This window comes from Mycteria americana, chromosome 1, assembly GCF_035582795.1.
Source record: "Mycteria americana isolate JAX WOST 10 ecotype Jacksonville Zoo and Gardens chromosome 1, USCA_MyAme_1.0, whole genome shotgun sequence".
NCBI classification, from domain to species: Eukaryota; Metazoa; Chordata; class Aves; order Ciconiiformes; family Ciconiidae; genus Mycteria; species Mycteria americana.
The window spans coordinates 148,966,418-148,984,806 of record NC_134365.1 but is presented as its reverse complement, the minus strand read 5'-3'; the positions used below and the strand labels follow the sequence as shown (position 1 = coordinate 148,984,806).

Here is an 18,389-nt window from a genome sequence, read left to right as displayed (position 1 = left end):
TGCTCTTTTTCCATCTAAATAAAACACAATTCTCGTGGCACAGTTACCATTTTCAACAGCGGCTTCTAATTCTGGATCTTGGGATTCGGGCTGGCCAGCCCCCCAGGAAACCCCAGCAAATTTGGAAGACATAAAGCACCAGAGATGTCTCTGAATGTGTGATGCACTACAGGGTTTCACAGCCCAGGACTGCTGGAAAACACTCGTCTTGATCTGCGTGGCCAGAAGTAGAGACATTTGTAAGTCTTTCCGTATCGTGAATGTCTTAAGTCAGGGTGAAAGTATTTTGCTGTTGTTTTTTTTTTTAACTGAAGATACATGGGCTGTGACCATGCAGCATCTCCTTCTTCAGCTTGAAGGAGCCTCAGCGAGCGGCACACACCGTGACCGCTGGAGCTACTGCTAAAAGCGAAGGTGCCCGTCACTGCCGGCGCAGCAGTCCCAGGCGCGGGTGCTTCAAGGGGCCGCTCCTGACGGCAGCAGAGGACTTCCCATAGCATCTTTGACAGCAGGAAGCACACTCGTCCCAGAGGCTTTCCGATGGCCAGGATTACTGTTGGAAAGCATGGGAGAAAAACCAGAGGCGTTTATGCAATGGCACAGGAGATTCCCGATGGAGCAGGAAGGATTTCCCCAGCCCGTTATCTGCTGTGTCTCTTCCCGGTCACTAACCCCCTAAAGTTGTCCTGGACATCGCAAATAAATGTGCGGTCTCAGTCTAGTGAGCAGCGGAGGGCTGCTCGCGTCCGGCGTGCATGGGAGGGCACTGGGACCCCCTTGTTCTGGTTCCCGCCCTGGTTTTCAACACAGGGAGGATCCCTGGGACTGGTACTGGGACCTGGTCACAGGTACTGGCTAGGGAGCGCTCCTGACCAGGGCACAGCCAGCACGTTCCTGTTTGCAAAGCAAACACCAGCCTACTTCCACCTGAGTCAGTACAGCTGCATTGCTTGACACCAGCCAGGTGTCCGACCCCGTTATCCGTGCTCAGCTGCAGACAACGAGCCAAATTCACTCTGGTGTAGCTCTGGTGAAGTTTAAGGTCGGTACGAATAAGCCCGCCAGCGGACGGAGAGGGAGACGTGCAGAACCACTTTGCACCACCAACGCGGTTGGAAACCTCTGAAGGTCCCCTCCCCTCTCTACCTGCCTTGGGACTTCTGATTAGCATCTAGCAGTGCTCTTCCTTCCTGGCTACGCTGCCCCTGCATAACCCTCTCTAGTGGCTTTGACACATACCTGCTACTGCTCCATCCCAGCGCATGGCCTGTTGTTCCAGCATCATTTTTCTGAACTGCCACATGCACTCAGTTACAAAATCCCACTGCTGAATTTAACACTACACTGAATAATGCCCGAGGTACTGAGCAGTATGAATCAAGAACTAGCTGCTGCAAAGACTTGAGGGCTTTTTTTTTTTTTTTTTTTTAGTTCAGGTTTTGATGCAGATTTTATGATTAGGGCAGGGATTGTCACTCCCAGATGATTGTCGTGGTTTAGCCCCAGCTGGCAGCTAAGCACCACGCAGCCGCTCGCTCACTCCCCCTCGGTGGGATGGGGGAGAGACTCGGAAGAGTAAAAGTAAGAAAACTTGAGGGTTGAGATAAAGACAGTTTAATAGGGAAAGCAAAAGCTGCACACACAAGCGAAGCAAAACAAGGAATGCATTCACTGCTTCCCATGGGCAGGCAGGTGTTCAGCCATCCCCAGGAAAGCAGGGCTCCATCACGTGTAATGGTTACTGGGGAAGACAAACGCCATCACTCCGAATGTCCCCCCTTCCTTCTTCTTCCCCAGCTGTATATACTGAGCATGATGTCATGTCGTATGGAATAGCCCTTTGGCCAGTTTGGATCAACTATCCTGGCTGTGTCCCCTCCCAGCTTCTCCTGCACCTGGCAGAGCATGGGAACCTGAAAAGTCCTTGACCAGTGCAGCAACAACTAAAACATCTCTGCACTATCAACACTGTTTTCAGCACAAATCCAAAACATAGCCCCACACCAGCCACTATAAAGAAAATTAACTCTATCTCAGCCGAAACCAGGACAATGATTCAACCACATGCAGTTCTAATGGAGTTTATTTTAAGCTTAACATCTCCAGGTACTGCGACCAATATTCATGCAAAACCGTTTGAGGTAGCACCTGTCATGGATAAACCTCCCCAAATCCTCCGTACCTGCTGTATGTGGGTCGGGTGATCAGCCCACGAGATTTGGGATGTATAAGCCTGGAGTGGAGCCAAAGGTGAGCATGACACTAGAAAGCTGGGCCAAGACGTAACGAAGTGGCACTCGTTAATTAAGTGGGTAGAGCCTGCAGAAGTACTGGGAGCAAGCACAGACTGCAGCCCTAGGCAGAATCGGGTATGAATAAATGACAAGTCAAGGGTCATTGCAGGGTAGATGGGAAAGTCGTATCATGGAAGCAAGAGCAGTCTCTGGTTGAATAATTTGAAAGGGTCTGAGGAAATTTTACTAGCTAGAGAATGAGCTTTCCCCATCAACGCAGCACTTAAATCCACACAGGGTGCCACTGGATTTGGCCATGGTGAGAAGTCAGCACTGTCATCAGCTTTCCAGTTTATGAAAAGCATAAAAGATCATTTAATGGCCTTCAGGGGGTAGGGCCATGGCTCCACAGCCGACGCAGGAGGATGGCAAACAGGTGCATGAGTGTCCGGGCGCAGGGAGCAGCGACGTATAGCTGGAAAATCTTGGCAAAAACACCAGAGTGTTGTTTTGTTCCTGTTTTGACGTTGGTATGCTCAGTGCCAGTGCACTGGCATATGTAGGAGATGTAATTTCTGAGATTAGAGTGCTAACCTGAGAGAAGAGTTCTGGTTGTTTCTCAAAGACCTTTACACATCCAAGAGAAATTTATAAAATGGATAAATCACCAGGAAGTTAGTTCACATAAATGAGAGTAAGAAATATGGAATGCTGTGATGCTTAATTCACAGCTCTCTTCTTCTCAGTCATTAATTTCAGCCAGACTGCTTCAGCCAGCAACGTCGAGCAGATGCAGAAGTGTTTGCAGAGTTCAGTGCAAATATTTGAAAGAGTGTAGAGGGGGCTGTTGCTGGTTATAGACTGAAACCGGGCATTTTTTAAAGTGCCTCGTGGAATCTTTTAATAAACAGTTGCATGCTTTTTGAGGATTGGCCTCAGGAATTTAAACCTTTGTTTTGTCTGATATGACAACTGCTCAACTGCACGGACAGGAATAACTTTAGAAGTTTATTTCTGTTTTATTAAAACCAATGTATACAGCTTCAAGAAGCCATTAGTATTTGTTTCGTTAAAATGTTTCACATATTAATAGAAGCTTCAAACTGTTGACAAGCCCTAAAGCCCAGCAAGTAACATGCTTTGATGTGTTTGTCTTCTGGCAGCTGAAGAGAGAACTTCTGATATAAAATGAAAAGAATTAGCTTGCTTAATATTTTCTTTCCGCATGTGAAATCCGTTTGGGTTTTCTTTCTCCAAACTCTGCTTTAAATTAAATTTTATTTACATTATTTTACAATTTATTTCCCAAAAGAAAATGGAGGCCTCTTGCTTACTGACATCCTACTGACCTGGTTCTGTGCCCCTAGGTATCTCACCGTGTCGTTCTGGCCCATGGAGGCCTCAGCGTGGCACATCCTCCTATCCGTCTGCAAGCACGCAAGCGGTCCTGCTGAGGACACTGCACCATTAAGGCCAGCGGGATTATTTGGTTTATTTAAGGTTAAACTCATACATGCTTGCAGGACTGCTGCCATAATAAGATATTTTATCTTTTAGTGTGAAAGGAGCATTTACGCTTTATGCATTTCAAAACATAAGGATTTTTTTTTTTTTCAACAAAATGCAGCAGTTATTGAGGCCTGATTCCCAGCTGGGGTAAGTCAGCTTGCAGAAATTGAAGGGGCTACGATGGTTGTAGCAGCTGAGGATCTAGATCTACAGTTTCCCTAAATATATGACACAGATGTACTATCAGACTCACAGTGGCAATTTAACACAACTGTCTGGCAGCGCATGAGCATCTCTCAGTCCCAAAGGAACCCTTTTATTCCTTACCCACAAAAATAGTTTTTGAAACACCAAAAGCACAACAACTAAACCAAATCTTGTATCACAAAAGCATGTCTAGTGAGGAATTTAGTTTTTTTTTTAACGAGAATATCATCAAATACAGCTCTGAGCCAAAGCCCAATGATGTTCCAGCCCTTTCTGAGGCAAGTTCCATGACGGCCCGTGGGACACCAAATGTGTCTGTGGAAAGATGCAGAGGGGTCCATAAGCTCGAGAGACCCTCACCTGCCTGCTGGGGCTGCTGCAGTAACCGAGGGAGGGCACACACACGTGACATCCATGGCAAGCTCCTGCTACGACCCCACGACACTCTTAGACTGAATTTAATGTCTTGCAAACCTATGAACTCTGCCTACCTGGTATCTGATACTGTGTCCTTCTGCGAGATCCTGTTTTACAAGCAGAGGAACATTTCTAACCAGATGGCACTATTTACACGTTTCAAAGTGTCATTTGATTCCCTCTCTGACATTAAAAGACACTGCAGCTCCACACAGGTGAGTTATTTACAGTGGCAATCTCTGCACGGTTTGTGTTAAGTACAGCCAGCTAACCTTGCAAAAAATTACCTGCAAAGTCATCCCAACAGTTACTATCAAGACCGAGCAGCCTGGCAGAGCAAGTAGAGATGTCTAAACTTGGAATTGTCTCACCCTACTACAGGCACTTGCAAAGGGGGTTTCTCCACCTCAGCAGGGTCCCGCAGGCTCCCCTTCCAGAGAGCGGAGAGAAGCAAGCGCTCTAGGGTGTGGGACTCTGTCCTGCTTCAGCAGCGTGCGTCAGGACACACGCCCCAGCACCTCCCGGCTGGCGTTGGCACCGGCAGTGCAGATGCCCACCTACCTTCACAGAAACCAAGTGTCCACTCGTACTGCCCCATTTCCACTGTAATAATGTAAAGCAGAGAAATGTCGTAACATTTTCAGCCAGTAACAAAGAAGTCAATAGGTGTGCCTTCCTCTGCTAAAATCTACAGACATAAATCCATGTTCCCTGTTAGCTAGAGGCTAAAAAGAAGTTGTTGCGCTTCAGGTCCTTTTTTTTTTTAATCAATTGTACGCTTAAAGCTGTTCGCAGGAGACTGTGAGTCCTGTGAGTCCCTTAGCGTCTTTGTCCTGTCCCTAGTCAATTCTAATCCCAAAATGTAGTTTAGCTACATGTGGATGTGTCATGCTTCATGAGGGTAATGTATTTACAGGCTGACAGCTCTTATTGAGATTGCTTGCATCTCTTCCTTTCATTGGCATTTTACAGTTTCATATTAACAATTCTGCCTTTGGGGAAAAGGCCAGTGTATAAATCTTTGAAAAAAAAGATCCCGAGTGGATTAGCAAGTGACACATGGTAGGCACTGTGGCTTAACACGTTGAGGCAATCCATGCGGGAGCCAGGTCGCCTGGCACAGAGCACGGCACGAACAAGTTCTGGCCTTACACAACTGATGGCAAGCAAGGCAAAGGATGTCTGAAAACCTGTGATGAGGAAACGAAGAAGCGCAGCAGCTAGTTCATACATGGTCATGGTGACTAGATATGAAAAAAACAAGCAGCCCTGCAAGGCTAACCCCCCCTGGGGTCCATCAGGCCGGCACAGCGCAGCCGCACACCCACGTACCCATGGCAGTTTGTGAGGTACCAAACACGTAAGGTCGGCTCAGGCATAACCTCAGAAAGCAGTGCGGCTCCCTGCTTCTGGGACTGGAGCTTGCCTGTCTTAGACCAGGCTCAAGTACCTCTGCATAGCACTGCACCCTCGCAGCTGGTCATGCCCCTTCCTGATCACCAAGGACTTGATTTAAACTGGCTGAAACAACACCGAAGGTGCCTAACAAAACTCCACCTCCGCTAGCAAGCAGGACTGACTTCTTCAGCAAAGCCAGCCTACTCATGGTAGTGCTCCAGCACAGAAGATCACAGACCCTCCCAGGTCAAACTCTACAGCGGACACGATGCACCAGCTCTTTGCCACCAAATCATTCCTCAGAAACAAGCAGTAGCTTTTCTTCAGAAGTTGAACAGCCTGATATAAGGCCATGACCGGCCAAATGCTAGCTACTCCAAGTGAAGGGCTGAATTACTATTAATGCCAGACTGGGAAGTCACTTTGCAATATGGATGGTCATTTATTTATTGTTTTATCATGACACATAAAATGCTATGGCTGCAATATCAAAATATGGTGTCACTTATAAAATACCAGTATTATTAATGCGGTGGTAAGATACTGTTAACATTTACAGAGAGGTGTATAATAATTCGATAATCTTGCCTAATGGTTTGCTCCAGTGACAAAACACCCTGGCAAGCAGATGATGGGTGGAATACAGTGCCTATTTATTATCATAGTTTTTCCTCCTTGATTACTGAATGGCCTATAATGATATCAATAATTGTTGCTGAATCTAATCCTTTTGAATATGGTAGATAGGTCCTTTGCTTTTGTAGTATGTGTCAGAATAAAAGAGAAGCATCTGAAAAATAAAGAGACGGCATTTCCTTACAAAATGAGATGAAAAAATAAAACAATATAAATGGAACTTTCAAGTGTTTCTTTTTATATTTAAAGCTCTTATTTCAATATACTGTATTTAAACATTCTTAAATAATCATTCTGTACCTTTGATTTTCTGTTTCATCTTTGGAAACAAATAGAGTAATCTCCCTATAAATGTGTGCAAATAGAAAATATATAAATATATTTAAGGCCCATGTCATAAAAAGGTGGTCTCGGAATTGTTACTTTTACAATGATCAGCGGGGGTCCCTTTCATTTTGTCCTGCAAGTTATTTGAGCTCTGTTCTTTTAAGCCTTTGAAGTCCACAGGCAAAGAAGAGCCAAGCACACACGTACTGTCCTGTGTTTCATTTTGTAAACTGCTTGATGACACCTGTAAAACAGTCCCAATGCGACTGAACAGCGGAGTTGATGTGATCCACTTCAACAAACTGAAGTCTGCTTGGTCGACTGCTGAGCTCCATGGGAACGTTGCTCCCACAGGCAACGACTCCATCTCTGAAGTGCTGTGTCTAACTTCATGAAATCCCATGGACCTTTCCAGACTACTTGCTGACGAGGGGAGTTTGTTTTCCCCATACAACACCGCACCCTGGGGAGAGGTAGCCACAGTCTGGTCTGTTGTATGTTCTGCCTTTGTGTGCTCTTGGAAAAGTGACTCCCTTGTTTGAGGAGATGTTGGCAAAGGTGTGCTTTGGTTATAAGCCTTATAACAATCACTAGCATTTGAGCCAAGGCTTGGTGAGAAGCTGTCTGCAAAGGGTTGTGTCTGACGTATTGTCTCCTTTACATTCAACTTGGTCAGAAGCTGGGTGCGAATCTCTGGGGATAGCTTACTCAGCTGGCGTCCAAGCTGAAGCTGGGTTGGGAATAGTGTTCCCTGAAGGGTTCTGTACAGAAATCTGCAAGAGGAGAATGTGCATGTGAAAAGAACTGAAAGAAAGAAGTACCTAAGACATTATTAAGAGAAAATATCCAACACAAAAGTACAACATAGAAAAATAGGAGAGTTTTATGTGCCTTTCTTCTGTTTGACACAAGAAAGCTCTGAATGCTGTGCTAATATTTTGATTAATAACAAGCAGTGTAATAAATCTGTGCATTTAGCCAGTGATCCACCTTGTGATTACACACGGTCTTTCATCTTTCCTGATGAGGAATCAAAGGCAATGGGGATCAGTCTGCAGGACAGACCTCCTACATCTGTAAGTAGGCAAGTCCACAACATACTACCAGAATTTCTGTACTGTGCATGTTATGGGAGGATGGGTGGAATCTGGAAGCATCATGGAAAACCTCACAGGGTAGCAAATCTCTGCATGGCCAGGAGGTTCGACCAACAGTACAATTATCCCAATCCTGTGGTCTATGGCCAGGAGCTGTGGTCTGTTCCTGTGGTCAGGAGCACAGAAAAGGTTAGACAACCTTACTTCATATAATCAGCTGCTGAAAATAATTGACTTGGCTGGTAAGGCAAAAAGAAAGAGGGGGAGTGGAAAAAGAAATGCTTCTCGTGCTCCCAACCATATGCATAAAGTGCTTTCATATATGAGAAAAGATATGAGAGAAGATACAATACCTGGGCAGCAATGCAACGACTGGTGATATAATGCAAGTGAAATAGAACATAGGGTCTCCCATCAACCGTTCCATAGTCCAGTATGGATTGGATGGAGGATGGCATACTGGGCAAGAAGCATTGTAAATCAGAGCCACAAAGAAGAATAAAAGGATACTGAAGATGCAAGATGACCAGTGGAGAAAAGTCTAGAACAAAAAACCAACAAAAGAATAATGATTCTTTATATTCTGAGAAATTTGCTGTGATTATGAATTAATAGTTCTTAATTTCTGGAGCCAAATCCATGCACAGCAAAGAGTTTAGAGCCTTGTATTTTCAAAAATTCTTATTATAGATACAACACTAGAAAGCTGTTCGCAGATCATAGTTTAAAACCTTTTTCATGTTTGCTTAAAATGCTTGCTAAAAATAGAATGTGCTGAGGAGATGAAACGACCATCTTCTGTTTTTGAAGAATGGCACTAAGAAAAGAGTTACGTGTATGCCAGCGATTTTCTATGTAGGCTGTGGGTACCTTACCCAAGTTTTGGTTTCTATAGCCAAATGCAGTATGATGGTGAAAAGAGCTATTGTGGTGATGGGAGTTCCCCAGGAGAAGATATCCACCTCTGAATCATAGTAAGTCTGTAAAGAAGGAGACAGAATTTAGCCCAAGCTGTGTTGTCAGTTCTCCTCAAAATGCTTGAAATAGAATGGCTTACACCAAACACTTACGAAATAGGGGATGAAGAAGCAAACCAGGCTTTGATACATAGCATCAATCATGTTCATCCAAAACATGTGTGGTTGGTACTCCTGTGGCACAAAAAAAGTTAAGAAAATCAGAGCCTAATGAAAATGCTCTTTGCTGGGATAGGTATTTTGAGGGGGATATTCCAATGGGCACTTTCAAGGGCTTGTGCAAATAGTTTCACAACTTTGCCAAACAGTTAGATATTCTTGGGGATGAAGTATGAAGAGACAACCTGCAAGTCACTGTGTTTTGGGAAGACACTCTTCTGCTTCCCTCCCCCCGTCAGAAGGGTGTAATTTGAATCTGACATTCAGGCCAGCAAACATTTATGAAGGTGCCCAACTTTATGCACTACAGTTAGACCACTGATTTCAGGAGGAGCTCTCTAAGGCGTAAGCACATGAGTAAATGCACTTTACATCACGTACATATAAGCACAGAGTATTTATTCACAAGAGAGAAAAGAGAAGATGCACACATAGTTAGAAAAGAAGATCCACAACAATGACCTTTAGCAAGCAATGCAGCAATGTATGCTATGTTATAAATACATAAATAAACATATCTATAACACACACATATATCTGTGTGTCTGGGCACAAAATTGCTCGCTAAGAAACAATATTAAACTAACATTGTGATTTAAAGAAATACACAATTGCAGGGGTGTGAATGGTCATATAAAAGACCTGGATATAAGGAAAAATAGTTTGTAAATGACAAAATATTTATTTTTTAAATTTTGGGATATAGGCTACGTCTGCAACCACTAGGCTCATCAGGGCTCTTTACCTCTATGGAGAAAATAATTACAGCCTAAAAATGAGAATTGAGAGATGCTTAGAAACAGTTCTGGTGTTCTTTGGCCTACTGAAATAACATGCAGTTAAGCACTGGAACAGGTTGCTCAGAGGAACTGTGGAATCTCCATTCTTGGAGACATTCAAAACTGGCCTAGATAAAGAGCCGAGCAACCTTATCTAGCTTTGAAGCTGTTTTGAGCAGGGGGCTGGATCAGATGGACTTCAGAGGTCCCTTCCAACCTAAATTATTCTATAATACTATAGGCTTTGAATTGGTGATATCTTTTTGAAAGAGATCCTACCTGAAGCAGGATTTTTGGCAAGTTTTAAAAATGCCTTTCTAGGTAACTATTCAGAGAAAATGCTCACTAGATTTCAAACAAACTTAGAATGGTCCTTGGGCTTGCCAATGAGAAATATTTGTATTGTGAACGTGGGAGACTTCTCTCCTCAGTTTGCCAGCTGAAGACAGGCAGACAACTTCCCAACAAGCTTAAGCCATTACCAGAATTCTATCACCTTAAAAATGTGCAAGAAAGGAAGGTATAAATGTTACAGATCTTTAAAGTGCAATGCACTGGAACAGAAGAAATGTAGAAAATGGAAAACAACAGCTGGGTGAAAAAGAGAGAATTTGGACTAAAGCACTAGAACTAAGTTACGCTAAAATTCTCCTTTCATCTTTCCAGGACGGTGTCTAGCAACGTCACTGGATGTGTAGGGTACCAAATGCAGGTGTACCGTTAGAGGCAAAAGACACTCACTGTCTCCATTCCGAGGGCACAATGTCAGATCCTTTTAAGAAAGGCGTTTGCCTTGGAAGCAATGCCTCAATATGGATAGTTTTGCCAAGCAGAAAGATTTTCCCACAGTACACTGTAGCTGTAATTACCAGAAATGGTTTGGCTCGACTCCCTCCTGCGATTCCTTCTATTTTCATTGTACAATTCAAGCAGATGGGGACAAGGTGTTTTCAACAGACATTTCAGCTGAATCTGTCATCTGCTGGTGACTACTTCTCTCAGAGTCTAAGTTTATTGACCTCTGTGCTTACCCCTAAAGACATCTTTCTCTTCTGACTGTTTGTAAAGGGCTGAGGCCTGAAGTTTTGGTTAAGTACTGTGAGGTTATTCTGTGAAAGTCCGCACCTGTGTAATCTGCTTTACTTTTGTGGTTATTTGTGAGCCTGGACCATGAGGGAGGTGTTCAGCTTAGGCTGACTTAAAGCATCCAGCTTCTCTCCTGTTACATATTTCAAAATATAGCTGGGGGTTTTTTGTGTTGTTTAAATGGACTTTTGGCATTTAGATACTTTGAATCAGATGAGAAATATCACGAAATAATAATAGTGACTTCTCAGACTGTTTTTATCAGTCGTTCATCCTTTGGGAGCCGGGTTTGTTTTCAGCTGAAACCAAAGACATCCAGGAAAAAAATTACAAAAAGCAAGAACTTTTTACCTCCATATTCTGGCCGCTTTTATAAAGCTGAGGTACAGCAATTAACAGTTCAGCTGGCACGTCCTTATCCAGCACGCCAGTAATCAGTTGTGGAAGAGAAGAGAAGAGTAAATTAAAGAAGATGAGATACCACTGATCAACCATTGATGAGCCAGAGAACCCGCAGTAGAACTGGTACCAGAAGAGAAGGGCCACAAACATCTGAAACAGAATGAGAAATGCTGTAAATATGACAGGATAAGCAGGATCATCATCCCATTGTGTTCTCAAAGCATTCTGATTCCAGTTCTGCAAGGACTTATCTATAAACGCTAACCACGTGAGCAATCCTTCTAAAGATACCTAGTCTTTAACTTGCTGTTCCTGATGCCCGGACCACTTAGCTAAACTACAAACATCTGGCACACCTACAAGTTTTTGTGCTGCTCGCACCTCAGATCTCAGGTGTCAGGGATCACGTCATACAAAATTAACTTTCAGTTCAAGTGAAACTCTGAGCTGCAATTTAACTAACTGTAAAAAGCCCTCCCAACCATCACTGACGTCTAGGTATATGAGTACTGATCTGATAGCATTTACATTACTATTGTAAGAATAAGCATTTCCATAATAACATCCTCTGCTGGCTTGAGATGTTTTGTCCCAGATGTTTGTTTCTGGTCTACAATAGGTAAATGCAGAGCTTTTCTGCAAGACCAACATGAGACTAGCAGCAGCAAGGGAGGTGAAACTGTCTAGCAAAGTTGTCTTACGTATTCTATCTCTGTGCTTTGAAATTCAGCAAATTAGTAGTGCTGTAAAGATTCCTCAGTCTCCCTTACTCTTCAGCTGTATAAAGAAATCAGTTGCATACACAGCCGCAGTGGGATTGTTCATGTAGTTGGGTTGGAATCACCAAAAAAGGGACAAACCGCACAACTCTTTTCTTCTACCATCTCTGCAGCATGGAGAATCCAGAGGTTTTTAGGGCTCAGGAGAGGTGGTGATCTCACCTGTGAGGGGGGATGTGAGGCCCAGAAAAAGATGGACAGCTTCCTAGGGAAGGAAATAAATTCCCAGGCTTGGTTCTCCTAAAACTGCAATTTTTATTATTCTTTGTAAAGTGATTAACACTAAACGGAAGGCAACGAGAAAAACCTTGGCAACTGTCCCTCAAGGGTTTTCCCCATTTTAACCATGAAGAAGGGAAACGACATGACCTCTCCTTTCATTTCCTCTTCTTTTTGTATTCTGTTCTCAAAAGCTTTCAGCCAGTTGGAGTATGTTAACCCTTCAACATTTTTAGCTATACAGAGGAAAATATAGATCTGTTCTATCTGTACGCCAAAATGTGGTCGAAGGAGAACCATAGGAGGAAAAAAAAAGCTATGGTCTGCTTAGTCAGCGAAAACTGCTATAAGGAGAGTAAGCCTATCTTGTGAAGGGGAATTGCCACAGAATAAGAGGGTCAGTCCTGCTGTACGTAAATGTGTATATACGTATGTATATATAGATATACTGTATATAGATGTTCAGGCAATGTTTGCATACTACATTGAAGTGGCTTGTATATCAGCAGGAACATATGTCTCACCGCTTGCGAGTAAGCCCATACTACAAACTAATCTATTAAAAGTTAAATGGTAATATTTGTTTAGGGATCATGTCTAGAAATATGAATGTAAATGTGAATTCCTGTAAATTTACAGGAAATGTGGATTCCTGTAAATACATTTCAGGAAAAACATCTTCCTCTGGCCAAAACAAGACTGAGTTACCAGAGCTCACCCTCTTCAATACAGTTGGCTGGGAGACGGCAATTTCATTTAAAAATTGAACAGATGTTGAAATTTATTTCCTTTCCACACCCAAAACCCAACAAAACTTCCTGAGTCTTTTCTCAAAATGGAATTGCAATAAATACATGAATTTAGATACTTTTCTCTCACTCATTTGAAATAAACAAAATCCAGCTAATCCTGGACCTAAGAAATTTTCCCCTCTAGAGCCTTGCTAAAATTAACCTGTCTTGGAAACAGTTTGGCTCTGACAAAAATGGGTAGTTTGATGAAAATACAGTCAGCTGAAAACTTTCCCACCATCTCTAGTATGGGTCTCAGCAGTGCTGTCAAAGAAAGCTGTACAAATAAATGACATTTCAGTAACCAAGCTTAAATCAGATTTTTTCCCCCTGAAATTTTATTTTGGATTAAACAAGTATTTAATTTAATTTCAAATATAATGTTCCCTCTTGCTTCTGTGCATTACCCCCCTGAAAAAGTCAAAACAAATTTACATAAAAATTGAGTTAGATTTTAAATAAAAAAGGTTTCCTTTTTTTTCCCCTAGATGAGACTGTTTTATGAATGTGGCTCCAGACAGAATTTCTCAGTGAATGAAGTATATGCCAAAAAATGTCCAGTGCTTGTCTTGCAGAGACAATGTATAAAGGGGAAGAAGCAGTGCATGCTTGTGCAGGTAGAATTTTGTTTACATGAAATCCCTTTTCATCAAGCTCAGATATTTCCAGTCATGCTATGTTTTAGTTTATATTTTACTTGTATTTTTATTATCTCCACCAAGCCAAACATCTTCTTGGATAAGTCATCTGAGTTTCCAAATGGCTTTTGCAGCAATTTGGAGTTTAAACTTTGAGTTAGATAGGTTCTAATGGAGAATGGAAAATTTCATAATATGAGCAAATGGGGAAAAAAACATTTGAGGAAGCAGAAAACTTGCGGAACATTTGCAGTGTAGCTATCCTGACTCTCTGCAGAGAATCATCCAGAATAGTCTCCTTGCAAAAGGATCAGGTGCTCACATCTTTCATTTTTGAATATTCTTTCCTTAAGGGCAGGCACTGTCTCAGACATATTCATGTCTATATGCTGGATACCTCACTACTGTTTTAGAGTCAGTAGCAACAAGCATTGCTCAGAAAGCTCTCAAGGCTGCCAAAGCAGAGCCAACACAAAGAGGTTTCTTCAGTTATATTCTAGCCTTGAGGCAGCAGCTTCTGAAAATGTCTTACTAAAAATGGCATGAGAAATAATACTCATAATCAAGGAGAGTTGAACCAAAGGAAATGGAAGATTTTACAAGAGCTGAACAAAAATGTAGATGTATAAACAAGATCTCTGGCTGCTGATTGCTGGAATGTCTTATGTGTATTACTTCTTTTTTTTCTATTTTAATGTAAGATAGTTCTGCATACAATTCTTGGAAGTCAGATTCAATACTGTCAAGCCAAAGGGTATCTTGGAAACATACAGCACTGGGGGTGGGAGTACAGATGTTCAGCATCATTCAGGATCAAACCTTAAAACTCAGGCATTTGAACATCAGCACATATTTCACTGTTGTGCTTCAACAGGTGGCTCTCCACTCAGTGCAGCATTATTTAAATCTGCCTGCTATTTCAGACTCAGGCAGCAGTTCAGACCGTCCAAGTGCCTTCTTTCTTTTGTGTCTGGAAGGCTGCTTGCATGCAGTTTTTGATCAGACCACAGAAGGTATTTTAACATGCTTGTGTTAACACAAAGACACTTTATTAATTCTTTAGCTCCCTTAGGTATTCCTATGATGTTCAAAATCTTGAGCAAATGATGGTCTTCTCCTGATAAAATACTTACCGTCAGACTGAGATCAGATGGGGATTAGTCATGCCAAGAGGAATTTGCATTAAAAAATTGCCACTGATTAAAAAAATTGAGGATTAGATTAAATTTGGAAAACAACTTTTACAGAATTGAGACCTACTTTCTTCTGATATTGAGGATAAAATCCAGTCTCCCGTTCACAGTTTACACACTGTTCTCTGGAGCAGAGGTCTGTGAGCTCTGGCTCTCCTCTTTTTCCTGCTTCTTCATATCCCTTGCTCCCAAGGTGATTTGTCGGTGTTGCAAGTGAGCAGATCTGTGTGCCTGTCAGTGACTCCCACCCAGCTGATGGAATTCTTGGTTGTCTTGTTAGGCAGTTTTCAATCAATCATCTTTGTACTCCAAGATCAATGCAAAGAGCCTTTGTTAGGGCCAAGGAGTCGAGCTGCTACTGGCTCAGTGCCCCGTACTGGACTAACTCCCGTTTCATACACCAGGGAGGAAACGCAGACCTGTAGTCTGTTCTTTACCGCGGTGCGCTTCCTTTCTAATGAACTCTTTTGGTTAGTGGGGGGTAAGATAAATCAAGAAAAAACCTTCCCAATCTCTGCGTCTGAGACACAGAGAGGACTCAAATTATCTCAAGCCACCAGGGAATATGTACAGTGATTCATAAGCAATGACGAGATAGGGTCAGGAAGAGAAAACACACTCAACTGCTACTTTGGACCAATGCTACATGGCTTTGGCATTAAAGACTCCTGTGTCTGGCCAGCTAAATTCTGCAAAACTGCTCTATAAGGAAACTTTTCTTAAGCAGTGCTTGTTATTTCTGTTACCTAATTTGCACATTCAGCAGCACACTGTAGCTGTTATGGAATGGGTCCTGTATTTCTGCAAATGACAGCCAGCTGTCTTTCAACTCTGCAAATTTCTTTGCAGCTTATTTATAAACCATTTGAAGGCTGACCTAATGCTCACTTAGCACAAAATAAACCCTGGAAACATGTGGTGGCATAAAGCTGCCAAGTTAAGTGCAAGTGTTTGCACTTACTGCATTTTTGTAGAAGAAATACAGCACCATGTTGGCGAGTCGGGAATAACACCAGTGGCCATGAACAAGCAAGAGCTTCTCCAAATACCGGAACCTTGGGATTGCAAAGTCGCTTGCCATCACCGCCTTTAATGAAAGAAAAGATGGAATCATTATTGTAAACTGTCACTTTCAACACCAACAGTGAATCTAGTCATCTTTTCAACTCGTACACTCAATGGAGATTGTACTGATGAAGAATGAAATCCATTACAGTGCATCTGAAATGCAGCTATTGCTGCATTGACTTGGAGTACCCGTGAGCAAACCCAGCAGCTTGGCAGAACACGCAAGGTGACCCGGTCCTTGCCCAAAGGAGATTACAGTCTACATTCCAGATGGTGACAGGCAGCAGCAAAAAGCTAGAATGGCTGGCAATTGCAGTTGCATGAGCATGAGGGCTCAGGGCCCGCGTGTGAACATCTTGGTGGCTGTAACATCTTTCTCTGTAAAAACTACAGGGTACTTACAGGGCAAAACGAATTTCCAGAGAATAAAATAAGAAAAGCATAATTAAGTGGTTGCATCACAATTACTGGACTTCAAAAGACAAAGCAATAAAAATATTAGTTTTAATTACATTTGCAATCCTGGCTTATAAAGTTTACTCAGCTGTCCTGAGATACCAGTATTCTGAGGGCTTTTTAAAATTGCATGTTTCCTAAAACTGTCTATGAAAAAATCACACTAGATGAGACTCCTCTGGGACTGCGCAGACTGCCAAATCACATTGACAAAATGAATCACCCAGTTTCTCTCTACTTCTGACTAAAATTCAGGGTACTGTACATCTAGATGAGACCTTCTTGTAAATGATGGTGTTATCACAGTTGTTTCACGATTTTCCTTATCCCTAGGATCACACTAAGATTTCATTTAATATTATTTTACATTTCATCTTCTATTTTGGTACCAACTTTCTTCTCACAGTTCAGCAAAAACATGAGGAAAGGTGAAAACCTCCAAAGGAGCAATGTCTTCCTCACACTGTGCAGGGTATATTTTGGCTGTATTTTTAAATGAGAGACATCTTTCCTTTTAATTTTTCCTAATTCCCTTTCTTGGTAAATCATCAAAAGGGCTCAGTTTTCCCAAGTAAGTGCTTGTAGAAGCTATTAAAATAAATTCTAAAACAGTATGCAAGAGAAGGTGTAATAATGCATTGTAATTTAAGGAGTAGGTGTATATAAGTGCTGGGACATTTTTTAATATGTTGACACATCCTGGGATTTCTCAGGTACTGAGATACACTTGTTATAACCTCCTTGCACAGAACAGTCTGATTGGTCTTGCAGACATACAGCTATCTTGCGGTTTGAGGAGAACAGAGCTGTCTGCTTCCTTGATGTCTGCTTCCTTGTCCTCCACCCCATCTCAGCCTATTCCAATCTTAAAACAAAACTGTTATCTTCTTTTCATTTGTGCTTCTAACATAGTACTTCACAACACATTGTGAGAAGTGTCGGGGTTTTTTTCTTTTTTATTCCATTTTGATTACAGTGAGGAACATAGTGAGGAAGATAGTGTTATCCAATTACATTTGCATGTTTATTTCGTCTCAAAATATCCCCTTGATTTTCACATTTTTATTTTTTCTTCCAGCTTTTTCACAGGAAAAAGTGATTCATGATCCACATGCTTCCACAGAATGTGGAAAGAAAATAAATCAGAGAATACTGCTGTTTTAGACAACTAAATGCTCAACGCCTTCTGAGTACCTGCATGTGTAAGATTCTGACAGCTGTTTATAGTAAAGAGGCCTGCGTGGTTCCTTAGGACCTTGCAGTAAAGGAAGTGATCTATAAACATTTTCCACTCTGATGAACTTTCATTTAGAAAAAAACAGGTAGTTTAACGGGTTAATGAGCAAATAGGTTTCAGATTTGAATACACGGCAAAAGCCAGGGGCATTTGAGGACTGGTTATTGTAAGTGTATGAGCTCAACTGAAAGTAGCATAATGAGGAGAGGAGTAAAAAAATGCTATGAGCACTATATGTCTGCATTAGGAAAAAAAGTGATCTGAATTAATGCATAGGTGATAGGAGCTGATAAGTTCATAAGAGATGATAAGACCCAAGGAGTTTGGGGCAGACTTTTTTGAATTGATAGGCTTGGAGGGGACCCCACAAAAACAGTCTCCTCTGGGGTCTCTGGAGCCTGGACTGCCTGCAGAGTGATACTGTAGAAGTTATGCAAAGCTCTCGGAGCCTGGTGAAGGCCATGGATCAACAAATACACTTGGTATCAGCTTAATCCAAGACTTTCTTTTCTCCTACCCTCTCTGGCCATCAAAGTCAGATTCACAGGATCTATGGCTGGGATGCCATATGCACAATGAATATCTGAATATTTTTGTGGTAGCTTCTTCCCCGTCTAATTTACAGCTGCTAACATGTTTGGAGAAGACTTTTTAATGGATTGCAGGCCTGAAATCTGTCTGTTTGAAGAGCGCTGATGGACATCCATTTGCTCTGGAGATTACTTTGACTGAACCCACTGGATGATTAGAAGAAGGAGAACAAGTGTAATAGCTCTGCTG

At 42.2% G+C, this 18,389-nt stretch overlaps 1 protein-coding gene across 1 annotated transcript in view; it reads right to left on the bottom strand.

The window, feature by feature from the left end:
- Window positions 1–3,902: 3,902 nt before the first annotated feature.
- ATP10A (ATPase phospholipid transporting 10A (putative)) overlaps window positions 3,903–18,389 on the bottom strand; it is a 120,377-nt gene continuing 105,890 nt past the window's right edge. Inside the window, exons 16-21 of the mRNA XM_075523606.1 lie at window positions 15,810–15,935; window positions 11,178–11,378; window positions 8,896–8,976; window positions 8,701–8,805; window positions 8,179–8,366; window positions 3,903–7,501 (exon numbers count right to left, since the gene is read on the bottom strand). Of these exons, the coding sequence (XP_075379721.1) occupies window positions 6,796–7,501; window positions 8,179–8,366; window positions 8,701–8,805; window positions 8,896–8,976; window positions 11,178–11,378; window positions 15,810–15,935 (1,407 nt within the window). The 3' untranslated portion in view covers window positions 3,903–6,795. The remainder of the gene's footprint in view (window positions 7,502–8,178; window positions 8,367–8,700; window positions 8,806–8,895; window positions 8,977–11,177; window positions 11,379–15,809; window positions 15,936–18,389) is intronic.